Genomic DNA, 15,190 nt, shown 5'->3' with positions numbered 1-15,190 from the left:
AAACAGCTTTTTGATACAGGTCTTAACTACCCCATCTTACGGATGAGGAAGCTGAGACACAGAGAGGGTCTCCACTGGGTATTAGTGTTGGAGAAGGGATGTGAACCACAGCGCTCAACTCTAGCCCTACATCATACAGGACACAACATCACAACCACCACAGGGTATAAGTGGGCGAAACTGTGGGTTGAAGCCGGAACAAGGCCGTGGTTGAGGCGGGTACCGTGGCCTGGAGCACAAGTCTGGGTGGGCAGGCTCCCCTGAAAGCTGAGGGAGGTCAGAATCCGGGTCAATGCCAGGGACCAGGAATCCAAAAGAGGAGCCTGGGCCCAGAGGTCAGCTCCCGGGAGGTGCAGCAGGGCACCGGCAGTACCCAGAATTTGGATGACAAGCCACCTGACGCCAACCAGTGAGTCTGAACATTGTGTGGGGCAGGCCCCCGGCCCTGAGTGGGGCTGCCTGCATTCTAGAGAGCCCCGTCTGGGGCCCTGACGAAAGCAAGCCGTGCGGTGAGGGGGGATGGAAGGCGGCCGCCTCTGAGCAGCATGGCAGGGCAGGTCCCCGTCAATTCTGCAGATGGTGATAGACTCATGATCCCAAATGAATGTGGCTGTTGTGAAGAGCCTTCACTCCTATCTCCAGGTTCATCTACAGACTTTGGGTGACCTTGGACAAATTAATTCTTCTCTCCCAGTCTCGGGTATGGTCTACAGTAGACATTTTATCACTGCCTCTCCTCAGGGGATTAATGGCTTTTTTGGCTTCACAGCCTAAGCACAGATGGGGTTAATAACATTTTTCAAGGGCTTTAATACCTTTGGATGAAAAATGACACTACGATGTAAGAGTCACCTTATTTTCTACCTATATTTATATACGTATTTAAGAAGAGGGATACATACATTTCCTCATTTGGATAGAGGAGTTAAAAACCTATATTTGAAAGTATATGCTAGAATTCTAAATTCATTACACAAAATTTTAATTCCCTAGTAATATTCCTTAGGTAGCACTTTAAGTTCATTACAAATGAGCTTGATTATTGCCACATACACACACACACACGTTCTAATGCACACAGCTGTGTGCAGTGTGCAAGAATTCAAGGATTCAGGAAAATTAGATTCTGACTTCACCTTTGAATTACCACGTGACCTCAGTTAAATCACGTAATTTCTTTGAGGGTAAGTTTTCTCTGCTATACAGCATTCTGCGGTTTATTAGGCTTTCCTCTATCATGGTTTGCAGACACTGTGTTTTTTTTTTTACAAATTGAAGGTCTGTAGCAACCCTGCGTTGAGCATGTCTATCGGTACCATTTCTCCAAGAGTATTTGCTCACTTTGTGTCTCTGTGTCACATTTTGGTGATCCTCATGATATTTCCATTTTTTTTCATTATTATTACACTTCTTAGGATGATCTGTGATCAGTCATCTTTGGAGTTCCTATTGTAATGGTTTTGGGATGCCAGGAACACCATGTAAGATGGTGAACTTCAAGGATGCAAGTTGTGCGTGTTCTGTTTCCCATCTCTCTCCCTCTTCTCTGGGCTCCCTGTTCCCTGAGACGCAACAATATTGAAATTAGGCCAGCTGAGTCACCCTACAGCGGCCTCCAAGTGCTCGAGTGAAAGGAAGAGCTTCATGCCTCTCACTTTTAAGTCAAAAGCTAGGAATGATGAAGCTTCGTGAGAAATGCATGTTGAAAGCCGAGACAGGCTGAAAGCGAGGTCTCTTGTGCCAACCATTCGCCGTGCTGTGAGTGTGAAGGAAAAGTTCTTGAAGGGCATTAAAAGTGTAACTCCAGTGAACACACAGATGGTAAGAAAGAGAAACAGCCTCGCTGATGTGGAGAAAGTCTAAGTGATCTGGTTAGAAGATCACACCCGCCACAGCATTCCCTTAAACCAAAGCCTAAACCAGAGCAAGGCCCTAACTCTCTTCAATTCTGTGAGGGCTGAGAGAGGTGAGGAAGCCGCAGAGGAAAAGTGTGAGGCTAACAGAAGTGGGTTCATGAGGTTTGTGGAAAGAAGCCGTCTCCATAACATAAAAGTTCAAGGTGAAGCAGCAAGTGTTGGTGTAGAGGCTGCAGCAAGTTACCCAGAAGGTCTGGCTAAGATAATTCAGGAAGGTGGCTACACTGCCAACAGGTTTTCAGTGTAGACAAAAGAGCCTTCTATTGGCAGAAGATGCCATCGAGGACTTTCAGAGCTAGAGAGGGGCAGCCAATGCCTGGCTACAAAGCTTCAAAGGACAGGCTGACTCTCTTGTTAGGAGCCAGTGCATCTGATACTTAAAGTTGAAGTCAGTGCACATCGACCATTGCAAAAATCCTAGGGCCCTTAAGAATTATGCTAACCCTACTCTGTCTGTGCTCTATAAACGGAACAACAAAGCCCAGAGGACAGCACATCATTTACAGTAAGGTTTATTAAATATTCGAAGACCACTTTTGAGACCTACTGCTCAGAAAAAAAAAAAATTACTTTGGAAATATTACTGTTCGATAAGGCACCTGGTCACCCAAGAGCTCTGAGGTGACATACAATGAGATGAATGTTGCTTTCATGCCTGCTGACACAGCATTCATTCATTCGGCAGCCTATGAATCAGGGAGTCACTTTGACTCTCAAGTCTTCTTATTTAAGAAACACACATCATGGCTAAAATATTCAAGAAACAACAGGTGTTGGTGAGGATGTGGCGAAAGGGGAACCCTCGTGTACTGTTGGTGGGAATGCAAACTGGTACAGCCACTGTGTAAAACAGTGTGGAGGTTCTTCAAAAAAAATTGCCTTGTGATCCAACAATCACACTACGGGGTATTTATCCAAAGAATACAAAAACACTAATTCAAAAGGATATGTGCACCCCTAGGTTTCTTGCAATATTGTTTACAAGAGCCAAATTATGGAAGCTGCCCAAGTGTCTAACATTAGATGAATGGATAAAGAAGATACACACACACACACACACACACACACTGGAATATTATTCAGTCATAAAAATAATGATATCTTGTCATTTGCAACAACATGGATGGAGCTAGAAAGTATAATGCTAAGCAAAATAAGCTAGTCAGAGAAAGACAAATACTGTATGATTACACTCATATGTGGAATTTAAGAAATAAATGAACAAAGGAAAAAAGAGACAAAGCAAGACTCTTAACTATAGAGAATAGAGGGTTGCCATAGGGGGCGGGGGAGGTGGGTAAAACAGGCTAAGGGAATTAAGAGCACACTTATCCTGATGAACTCTAATACATGGAATTGTTGAATTGCCACACTATACACTTGAAACTAATACAACACTGTATATTAACTACACTAGAATTAAAATGTTTTCATTAAAAACAAAAAAAGAAAAAGAAAAAGAAACACATTCATAAGGCTACGGTTCTCACAGTGATTCTCTGATGGATCTGAGAAAAGCAAATTGAAAACCTTCTGGAAAGGATTCAGCATTCTAGAGGCCATTCAGGACATTCATGATTCATGGGAAGAGGCCAAAATATCAACATGCACAGGCATTTGGAAGAAGTTGATTCCCACCCTCGGGATGACTTTGGGGGGTTCAGGACGTCCGTGGAGGCAGTCGCTGCGGATGTGGTGGAAACAGCGAGAGAACCAGAACTAGAAGCGGGGCCTGAACGCGGACGGCGTTGCCGCGATCTCGTGACAGGACGTGATCGGGTGAGGACTGCTTCTCGAGGCTGAGCAAGAATCGTGGTTTCTCGAGATGGACTCTGCCTCTGCTGAAGATGCTGTGAAGCTTGTTGAAGCGACAAGGGATTTGGAATATTACACAAACTTAGTAGATAAAGCAGCAGCAGGATTTGAGAGGACTAACTCCAGTTCTGAAAGAAGATCTACTGTAGGTGAAATGCTATCAAACAGCATCACAGGCTACAGAGCAGTCGTTCGTGAAAGGAAGAGTCCATCAAGGAGGCAAAATTCACTGTCGTCTTAAGAAACTGCCACGGCCACCCCAGTCTCCAGGAAGCCCACCCTGATCGGTCAGCAGCTATCAACATTGAGGCAAGACCCTCCACCAGCTCAAAGATCGCAAGTCACTGAAAGCACAGATGATGGTTAGCATTTTGTAGCAATAAAGTACTTTGCAACTGAGGTATGTATATTTTTTAGACATAATGCTATCGCACACTTAACAGACAACAATATAGTTTAAATAGGACTTTTATTATGCACTTAAAACCAAAAAAATGCATTTAACTCTCTTTACTGCGGTGGAACCAAACCCACATCCTCCCTGAGGTGTGCCTGGACATGGGAATATCTCTTTTGCTTGGCAATAACAAGATCATTGAGAAGATCAAGTTTTAAGTGAAATGTCTGAAAATGTTTTATTAACCATAAAGGATCTTAAAACCAAAGGAAAGTATTATTATTGTTCCTGTGTAGGAAACCCACAGTATAGTTAGAAAAGACAACGCTGTGTTGACAAAAGAAACATTCTATTTAAAAAAAAAAAATGTTTTGGGGCGCCTGGGTGGCTCAGTCGGTTAAGCATCCGACTTCGGCTCAGGTCACGATCTCACAATTCATGGGTTTGAGCCCCGTGTCGGGCTCCGTGCTGACAGCTCAGACCCTGGAGCCTGCTTCAGATTCTGTGTCTCCCTCTCTCTCTGCCCCTCCCCTGCTCATGCTCTGTCTCAAGAATAAACAAACATTACAAAAAATAAAAATCAAAAACACTGTTACGCTAATCGTGAGATTAAAAAAAAATGAAGTGGACCGAACCTTAGCGAATATGATAAAGACAACTCACATTCTTCAAATATGGTTTCTCTTTCTTATCTGCTAAACTCATCTAGCGCAAAGCCGAAATGGTAAGCTTTAGATGAGTTTCTTGAACACAAACAATTGTGGGAAAGCAGCCGCTCTGAGATTTTTGGCTGAGTTTTATCCCGTCTCCATCAAGTCCCGGGGTCTCGGTTCCTGGTCCCAACCGTGCAAAAAGCCTGGCAGTCATCTTCAGTACTGCCACACGGTGCCACCTACAAAGTGAGGGAGACTCAGGCTCTTGTGACCCCGGGGACACAGCATACTACTTCTCTCTCTCAGACTGGGAAAATGCAGCCCAAGTTTAGATGTGGTCAGACTAGAGAAAACTAAGGCATCCCAGCAAGACTTCTATGATGTCTAAATCCATATCAAAATACTTTTTTTGAAACCTACTTGGTCTGCTATAACTACTAAGGGATTTTTTTTTAAAGCAAGCTTATCTAAAAAATAAGATAAAAAAAACAGAGAGGGAACAAACCATAAGAGACTCTTAACTGCAGAGAACAAACCGAGGGCTGCTGGAGGGATGTGGGGTGGGCGGATGGGCTAAATGGATGATGGGCATTAAGGAAGGCACTTGTTGGGATGAGCGCTGGGTGTTACATGTAAGTGATGAATCACTAAATTCTATTCCTGAAATTATTGTTACACTGTATGTTAACTAACTTGGATTTAAATTCAAAAAAATAAAATAAAAAATAAATAAAGCAAGTTTATCTGCAGGTTGCCACGAGAGATTAAAAATCTGCATGGACCAACATTTCATTAATTCGTGAAAAGAAACCTGAGAACTATTGTAAGATAAAATCATTACAGCTGCCATTAAAGAAAATATAAGTGAATCTCAGACAGGAAGAATAGATTTGATCATTAGAATTAGTACCTTAGATTGCTTGACCTCTTTCTTTGTATCTTCAGAAACCAAAGCAAAAGCTGGAAAAAAGAAAACATTTTTACATTAAGATCACCAGTTAAGATTCATTCTCATATTTAACAGTCTGGCTTAACAGTCTGGCTTAAAACGGGGGGGGGGGGGGGGGGGGGGAAGGGTGCTTGAAGAAGACATATTTTTGCTCATTTTTAAAACCAGCTGCATTTGCTGCAAACTAGTACCACTGGCCGCGTTCATCTCCGGACCTGAAATTATTCATCGGTGCACAGCCAACGTGCTTAGGCTACCAAGCTGAAGAAATAAACCTCAAAGGAATTGGAACCTGTGCACATACCACGTGTGTCTACGGATATAAACTACGAAATTGATGTGTACAAAATACAACTTCTTAGCAACTCGACGGTGCCTTCCAAAGCAAAGGGGGGATTCCTGAGAATCCAGCGGGAAGCAGTTCAACTCCCTCCTCGCACGATCACTGCCAGAGCCTGGCAAGCAACAGAGCTGAATCTGGGGCAAGCTTTCCGTCTCAGAGGCTCCCGGGCTGGAAGTGTGGTGCAGATAATGCTGCCTCACGCAGGGGCCGTTCACAGAACCCACTAATGCAGTGGGGCCAAGACAGCGAGAGGAGCGAAGATCATTCCCTATTTAGAACGATTTAAGGTTTCAAGTTGGAGCCCACAGATAAAGGCATCCCTGTACCCTAGAGACACATCTAGGCTCCACATTTAGAACAACAACAACATGACAGTAACACTTTGAAAATATAAAGCAAAATAATAAACCCAACAGGCAGGCAGGTTAACTAGACAAAAATAATATGCTTTAATGTTATCGTGCACTTCCCCTGAGGAGCTAAGAGGAAAGCGTCTCATAGCGTTTGCTGTCTCCAATTAGCATCCCCCGGAGAAAATGGGCAATGCCATAGAGCAGTAATGGACTCAAAGGGCCGGACGGCCGATTCCACGGAGCTGTAATGTGGTACAAGAAGCTTCAGTGGTAGGTCTCCTGGGGTAACAGAGGAGGCCCTCCCGAGAGGCGGGAGAACACCTTCCCCATTCGGATGCCTCTGACCCCTCCCTACCCCCCACCCGCAGACATGCACTGCCTCAAGTCCTCTCCCATCAACATTTGCTCCAAGGAAATAACCTAAAACGTATTCACACTAAGACGCAAAATGAACGTGGTTTAATCACTTCCATTTCCAAGATGGCATCTCAAAAGGCAGGGTGAGCCTGAACCGTAAGGCAAATGAACCTCTACGTGTGAAATTTAGGTAACAGCAGATGTTACGGGAGGCCCCACTGAGACCACCTCATATAAATAATAAATCCCCAACACCACCCCTCCTTACGTTCCTCATTCTGCTTTATTCTTCTGCACAGCACTTACCACCACTGACGTAATACGTATTTATTGCTCGCCTTACACATTAGTTTATTGTAAGCTCTGTGAAGGCAGGAAGGTGGTGCCCCACACCCAAAACACAGCCAGCACATAGGAGAAGGTCAACAAATACTGATCAAATGAATGAATGAGTGAATGCAAGTCTTTGTGATGGCCCTGGGACCACATCACTTACAGGCTGTATACTCCTTATGCTAGGGAATATCCACCAGCAAAATGAAGGAATTTACTGTGTCCCCCCCCCCCCCACAACCAATTTATTTTCACCAGGATCTGATCTACTTTTTCATTTTATACACACACACACACACACACACACACACAGGCGGCAACCAAAAAGCCCCAATCATTCATGAACTTCTAAAAAGAAAGATTTAAGCCCAAACACCATTTTAAATTCTGCTTCTGGGTATTTAATTCTTTGGTTTGGTCTTATTTTATTAACCTCCAAACTAGCATGCACAGTGAAAGCCCTCGAGAAGATATCAGAAATAGAATTATTAACGATCATATAAGGAAGTCACAACATGTTAATACCACTTAGCACCACAGAATTGCAGGAAATAGAACATTCTAACAACTTGCAGGATATAACAACCATGGTCAATCTAAGACTCGACTCTGAGTCCAAAATCCGACTCCATCAATTCTTAATTCCAAACACAGACAGTCAAAGCTCCCCGGGCTAGAATTCCCTCTTTTGTCAAGATAAAAAAAAAAAAAAAAAAAAAAACCTTCTCAGCTTAACACGTTCAGTGACTCATCATCTAATAAACAGGATTTAGTCTTACCTCACTTTTTTTGCAGGCCAGATGGCTATGTGAAAAGGAAGAGTATGTCAACACAAAAGTCCTTTAGAATGCAGACTCTATATTGAAGAAAACATGCCTTTATTTGGTATTGGTTCTGAAAGGTACGAACACATCACCTTTCATAAGCCAGCAACTAATGTCATTTGAGTACATTTAATGAAGGAATTACATGGGAGGAAGACATTCCCAATAAATCAAGTGAATTCTACAAATCCTCTTTGTCGTAATCAAGACAGCATACCTTTATTCAGGCGAGGCTTAACTGAAGTTAAGAGTAAACTAGATTTTAGTTCCTTCCAAAAATACAAAGGCCTGGAGTTAAGATATTCTTTAAAAAAAAACACACACACACAAAACCATCATTTGTCCCTATGACATTCTGCTGTGAAATTTCCCCGATAGAAATAAATTATGTAATATTTAAAGCAGTAACATAAGGGCACGTGGCTGGCTCAGTCAGTAGAGCACGTGACTCGATCTTGGGGTTGTGAGTTCAAGTCCCACGCTGGGCACAGAGCTTACTTACAAAAACTAAATAAATAAGTACAGCACTAACATAAGACATGCATCGGAGTCACTCTCAGGTATAAGAGCAAATCACAGGGCAAGATAATCCTCATTAAATGAATATAAGCAAATATCTTTTTGCCTTCTGCTTTTACCTTTATGTTTCCATAATCTAAACCAATCACCGGGGAACCAAATGCGTTTTGAAGGCACAGCATATGCTAGACCGCTAATAAATCCAACCTTAAAACAATGGATCCTTTCTAAAATTCCTGCCAACAAAATCCGAGCTTTCACACTTCAAGCACGTGAAAAAGGAGAAATGGTGAAATTTGAGGAGAAAAGTTAGAAAACCGGGCAAGTAAGGTAAGGATGTGCCTGTCACCTCCAACAACCCTAACAGGATACAGTCCCTACAGTGGGACTGTGACAGTGGGACTGTAACACTGGGAGCCAACGGAGGGGAGGGGGGAGCGGGGAGGGAGGAAGGGATCCCCCCTGCTCTGCCAAAGGGAGTGGTCGCGTGAGGCTGGATGTTGGCTGTTTGGTTTCATACTAATTTCCAGATTCAGCGGGGAAAAAATATTCTTGAAAGCTTGGCCTTAATGTGCAGTTGGAGAACTATTCCAAGGTAAATCATGCTCTTATATGCCAAACTGCTGTTTAAAAGTAATTTTCCCTTTTCTATTTTCAACATGAATTCCTGTGAATTGCTGCAGGGAACTATATTTAAAGTGCAAATCAGGACGGGCAATAGAAATAAGACCTTCCCGTGATAACTTTAAATAATTCAAGCCAACTAATGTGTTAGCACACCTATTCTGAGAGATAAATCAAGATTTTACAACTAACCTGGGACTAAGATTTATAGGCCAGCCTAAACCCTGGAGTGCCGGAAAACTGGAGAGGAATTCATTGCAAGGCATTTAAGCAACACTAATCAACTATCTTATCTTGTTCCTGGTTGGGAGTCAGGGACCCCACGCCCCTGCAGGAAAGATGACTGCACCTCCTAACTCCGTTTTGTTCCTGTTCCCTGGACTGTCCTCCCAGACTCTCCCAAGAACGGCAATCACAGAAAACCAGATTAAATACAAAAACGAAAACAGAAAACACGAAGACGCGGGATCGAGTGAGATACTGCGTAAAGCGTTTAGTGTGCGGTTCCACATGTTGCAAACTCAGCGGACGGGGCCATAAAGCTGCCGGTGGTACCACGCTTAGGGCCAGCCTGGGCGGCGTCTAGGCGGTGGGTGGTCGCGGCCCTACCCAGGAGCCTGGAGGGAGGGACTGAAACCGCGTGGCCCTCTCCGCCATCCGGCCGAAGCCACAGCACTCACGGGAAGCTTGCAGCTGGTGGCCCTGCGGGCTCAGGGTCTCACACGGGCTCTGCCCCACTTTTTCTTCCGCCAGGCTGTGGGAGGGAGCCGGCGGGGCTTCACTTTCTTTGCCGTGACCTACTTACAAAACGCTTCACCCAGTGCGGCTCCTCCCCCAGTGGCTCCGGCTTCCCGGAGCTTTCCAGGTTTAATTCCAGGTCCTCCAGAGGAGGCCTTAAGCTCCAGGGTACACAGCCCACAGCCAATTTACTTAGTTCCAATTACCTGCTTTGAAGATAATCCATGCCAGCAGAGGGGACAGAAAGGATCGCACCCCAACCCAGCAACAGGGGGCAGGGCCTGCCTTTTCAGACCAATCTGCTGTCCCTGGGGGTCGTGGCCACACTGGGCCGCAGCCATCCGCCCACCTGGAGGCACCAGCGCCCAGCCTGAGGATGAAGGGCCCCAGGCACTCCCCGTGGGCAGAGGACAGAACCAGCCCAGGCATGTGGCCAAAGATCAACGGTTTAACAAACGTTATGTTTCCGCAACGGGGCCTGGCACATGCCGAGTGCTTTGGGCCTTCGCAGCTCATTAGCAGTATGAACTTATATTTTCATTTGTTAAACAGAAAATCAGAGAGTGTATGACTGCCACACAATATGCCAGGAGCTGGGGAAGACGAATAAGCAGCTGCCCAAGGAGCTCATGTGAGAGAGGAGTCCCTCGGTCAACAGCCAAGCATACAAGTGTCCACTCCAACAGCTGTCGTTCTGACGGGAGTCCCCAAGGGAGCACCTGGGGTGCAGACAGAGGGCAGCTCACCCAAGGCAGGGCAGCAGAGGGAAGGGGAGGCTTAAAGGGAGGAAAGCACTGCTTAGGGCGAGCTCGACACAGTGCCTGAGGAAGTAAATTCCAGGCAGCAGAGATTTCAAATTACAAGAGCAAGGAGGCCTGGAAACAGGCTTCTGCATCAAAGCTTGGTTAACAAACAGTCCAATGTGCCCAGAGAATTGATATGTGAGGGGAGGGAGTGACTGGGGCATGGCCACCTGGGGGAGGGAAAGACTGGGGCATGGCCACCCTGGGGGGGGGGGGTGACTAGGGCAGGACACCCTGGGAGAGGGGGGGTGACCGGGGCAGGGACACCCTGGGGGGGGGGGTGACCGGAGCAGGGACACCCTGGGGGAGGGGGGGGTGACCGGGGCAGGGACACCCTGGGGGAGGGGGGGGTGACCGGGGCAGGGACACCCTGGGGGAGGGGGGGGGTGACCGGGGCAGGGACACCCTGGGGGAGGGGGGGGTGTGACCGGGGCAGGGACACCCTGGGGGAGGGGGGGGGTGTGACCGGGGCAGGGACACCCTGGGGGAGGGGGGGGGTGTGACCGGGGCAGGGACACCCTGGGGGAGGGGGGGGGTGACCGGGGCAGGGACACCCTGGGGGAGGGGGGGGTGTGACCGGGGCAGGGATACCCTGGGGGAGGGGGGGTGACCGGGGCAGGGACACCCTGGGGGAGGGGGGGTGACCGGGGCAGGGACACCCTGGGGGAGGGGGGTGACCGGGGCAGGGACACCCTGGGGGAGGGGGGTGACCGGGGCAGGGACACCCTGGGGGAGGGGGGTGACCGGGGCAGGGACACCCTGGGGGAGGGGGGGGGGTGACTGGGGCAGGGACACCTCCGGGAATGGAAGTGCTGGGGCAGGGACATCTGGGAGGGGGAGGGGCCATATCATTAAAGGGGTCAGCGTTAGGGAGTCTGCTTCTATCCTATGTGCTATGAGAAGCTTCTAAGAAAGGGAGTGCCACATTGAAATGTGTGCCTTAGACAGGTTTCTGGAGGAGCCTATTGGGTAGGCTGTGGGGGGACCAAAAAAAGGCACAAACGTGCCAGCTAAGAAGCTAATGGAGCAGGCAATGAGAAATACGCTACGGGACAGAATTCAGACGAGGCAGCATCTGGGCACAGCAGGTTGTGAGCAAAAGCAGGTGTTGGAGATATCAAAGCAGAATGCACAGGCTGAGACAGATCCTACCAATGGAATGGGTGGGGAAGGGAGAGTCCGGAGGGGTTGGTGAGTGAGAGAAAGGAGTGGAGGTGAGTCCGGGATTCGGATGGAGTGGCCGAGTCCACTGGGGTGCCATTCACAAGCTAGAGAATAAGGCGGGGAAGCAGATGTGTGGGAAAACAGTGCGGTTCCCAATATCCTGAGGCGCCGAGGACACTCCGTGGATCTACCCAGCAGCGGCCCATAGCCAGGTGTGGAGCCGGGCACAGGGGTCAAGAGGAGAGGCACCGGCAGCGTCCCCCCTGTACAAAGGAACCAAAGCCACAAGCCTGGATGGGAAAGATGGGAGCGAGGCAACGCCAACATTTCAGGGACAAAACTAAAGACGACAAAAAGGAATGGCCAGGCACAGAGGAGAAGCTAGACAGAAGGCAGTAGTTCAAGGATTTACAAGGTGTTCTTTTAAACCGTTCTCGCCTTGGGGGCGCCTGGGTGGCGCAGTCGGTTAAGCGTCCGACTTCAGCCAGGTCACGATCTCTCGGTCCGGGAGTTCGAGCCCCGCGTCAGGCTCTGGGCTGATGGCTCAGAGCCTGGAGCCTGCTTCCGATTCTGTGTCTCCCTCTCTCTCTGCCCCTCCCCCGTTCATGCTCTGTCTCTCTCTGTCCCAAAAATAAATAAACGTTGAAAAAAAATAAAAAAAAAAATTTTAAACTGTTCTCGCCTTAAAGTTTCAAAGCACAAGGGAAAGAGCTTGCAGTGCAGGAGACCGGGCCTCCGGGCCCGGCTCCACTGTAAAGAATAGCACGGCACGCTGGTCAGAGATACACAGAATCTAGACTCGCACCTCGTGGCATCCAGGCTCTGCCGCTTAGTAGCTAAGCAACACGGGGCCAGAGACTTGGCCTCTCGGGGCCCCTGCCTCCGTCCCTGTAAAAGGGAGGAAACTAAACAAGAATGAAAATAAGTCGGTGCATGTACAGGTTCAGGATATTACCTGACCTACGGGAAGAGCTATGGAGCCTTTTGCTCAGATGCCAAGTAGCAAACTCAGGAAAAGAGACACACAGCACTGGAGGCTGCCAAGCACAATTCTGCAAGCAGACAGGTGGACAACACTCAGGGGCAGGGAACCCCTGTGCCCCATTCCACGGGTTCTGCACCACTTACAAGGTGATCAGCCAGTTGAGAGAAGTGACGGAGGAGGGGGCCTGGCTCCCCCCCCCCCCGAGCGTGGCAGTGAGCACAGAGGCGCGACAGTCCTCTTTTGAGCCACCACCTACCCCCATTCGACGTTGCTCCATCTGAAACCCATCTTCTGTTTTATCAAAGAAGTCAATGGGAAAATGGAGTTTGGAATACAAATTTTTCTTCCCTTGGCACCAAAGTTGGCCAAGGGCCAATACACTCTCTGTGCCAAAGGGTAAACATATTTATAGGAAGGACAGTTAAACAGAAGGGAAGAAAAGAGGAAATAGCTGTATATTTTAGGAAAGAAAAGATCATTTGCTTCTTTGATTCATATCTCATTTAAACAAGTAATGCGAAAACCCATATGCCACTCAGGATGTGAAAATAAGAAAATTCCAATTCAGACAGAGTTTTGGGAGAGAGACTCAAAACACCACCCTCAAAAAGCATGTTTCACGGGCTGAGTCACAGGTAAGGGGCAGAAGGATCTCTGGTCATACCACCCACTCCAGAATAAACTCAACCACCAAAAAATCAGCACCTCGTGTGATTCCTTCACATTGTAAGAGCAGTGGTGAACGGTTAACCGTGTGGCTAACTTATAGAAACACAACGTAAGCTGAAACGTGGGGTATCTTATTTTCGTAACACAAACAGTGGTTTCAGAAGCCCTTCCTGTCCGTACCACTGAATCCATGGCACCTACAGTCTGAGAGGTTCTAACACCTTAGAAACTTGTCAATTGTCCAAAAACCTTTGTTCTCACAATGCACTGCTCTAGTTTTTGACACTTACGGTCCCCACACTACAGCCCCCCCCCCCCCAGTAGCCCTTGGAAACCTGCCAAATGATGGTGGAACCAGAGAAAGCTCAGTTTGAATTCTGGGGTTTCTGGTTCCTTTCCCGAGGAGAAGAAATACCTGACCGGGGCATACGGGCCTCGATTCCACGCTGCACTTTCTCCAAAGCAGCTCCTTATTTCATTTTAAAGACAAAGCAACTAGCCATCAACTTTACATTCTGCAGATACGCAAGAAAGCCACCCAGTAAGAGTCCCCAGTTTGTACCTGGTCCTGGGGTGGGCCAGGCAGGGTTCCTGCACCCGCCAACACATACAACTTATCTGGGGCCTGGATAAAACTGCAAATCCAGAGGCCTCACCTCAGATCTTCTGATATCAGAAAAATCTGGAGCCAGGACCCCATAAGCTGCATTTTAACAAAAAAGCCCTTCACAAAGGGAACTCTTCAAGACCCTGAGGTGATTCTCCTGTGTGAAGTCTGACACACTGGGGTGCACAGGTGGACAGACACCAAGGAATGGAAAGGGGCAATTCTTCCAACAGGCCTTGGCCACGTACCTTCCTTCACTCCCTTCACCTCATAAACGAAGCACAAGCTCCAGCATATCCGCCCTCAAGGATTTGGAGAAGATAAATTCAGCATGACATGTAAAGAGCCTTGGGCTTCTTACGGCAAGCAATGATGTAAACTAAAACATATCACCTTTTCAGATCATAAAATATTCTTTTAGGAGTGAAAAGAAGTCCTATCCCTTGGAGAAAAAGGCACTGCTGTAATTGAGATACATTCAAATCTTATTTGATGATGCTTTCACTCATTTTCTTTTTCTTTTTTTTGGATAAGCCTGCAGCTTTACATCAGACAGATAAAGACTATTTTCTTCCCCAGCTTCTACCAAATCTTGGATATCCACACATTTTGAGTAAAAGCTTACATGGATTTATTTTACCAATTAAGACTCTCCTCTTTAAAAAAAAAAAAATGTGTGTGTATGTATATGTATATTATATATATTATATGTATATATTACATATATATTATATGTACATATATATGTACATATTATATACATTATATGTATATACACATATACATATGTACATATTATATACATTATATGTATATATACATATGTACATATTTTATACAATATATATTATATCATATTATATCATATATATCATATATCATATATATCATTTATATTATATATATACTCCAACTGCTGCCATATCTCTCCACAGCCAAGCTCTCCTATGAGCTCCAGACCCACAAATCTAACTGCCCACCTGACATGGAACCTGACTATCTCACACGCACCCCAAACTCAACTTGTCCAAACTAAACTTGTCATCCTCACCTCCCTCTAAAATTAAATTTTAGAAAAACGTCTGGGTACTTAATGCCACAGAACTGTACACTTAAAAATGGTTAAGAGAAATTTCATGTT

At 46.6% G+C, this 15,190-nt stretch overlaps 1 protein-coding gene across 1 annotated transcript in view; it reads right to left on the bottom strand.

Annotated features, from left to right (window-relative positions):
* B3GLCT (beta 3-glucosyltransferase) overlaps positions 1-15,190 on the bottom strand; it is a 119,205-nt gene that overhangs the window by 97,732 nt on the left and 6,283 nt on the right. The window contains exon 2 of the mRNA XM_047078539.1: positions 5,692-5,741. Coding sequence (XP_046934495.1) covers positions 5,692-5,741 — 50 coding nt within the window. The remainder of the gene's footprint in view (positions 1-5,691; positions 5,742-15,190) is intronic.

Source organism: Lynx rufus, unplaced genomic scaffold (genome assembly GCF_022079265.1).
Source record: "Lynx rufus isolate CCGP_SWC_20201006 ecotype Redwood Valley unplaced genomic scaffold, mLynRuf1.p SCAF_1, whole genome shotgun sequence".
Taxonomy (NCBI): domain Eukaryota; kingdom Metazoa; phylum Chordata; class Mammalia; order Carnivora; family Felidae; genus Lynx; species Lynx rufus.
The sequence above is the reverse complement of the archived record's forward strand: the minus strand, read 5'-3'. Positions and strand labels throughout refer to the sequence as shown.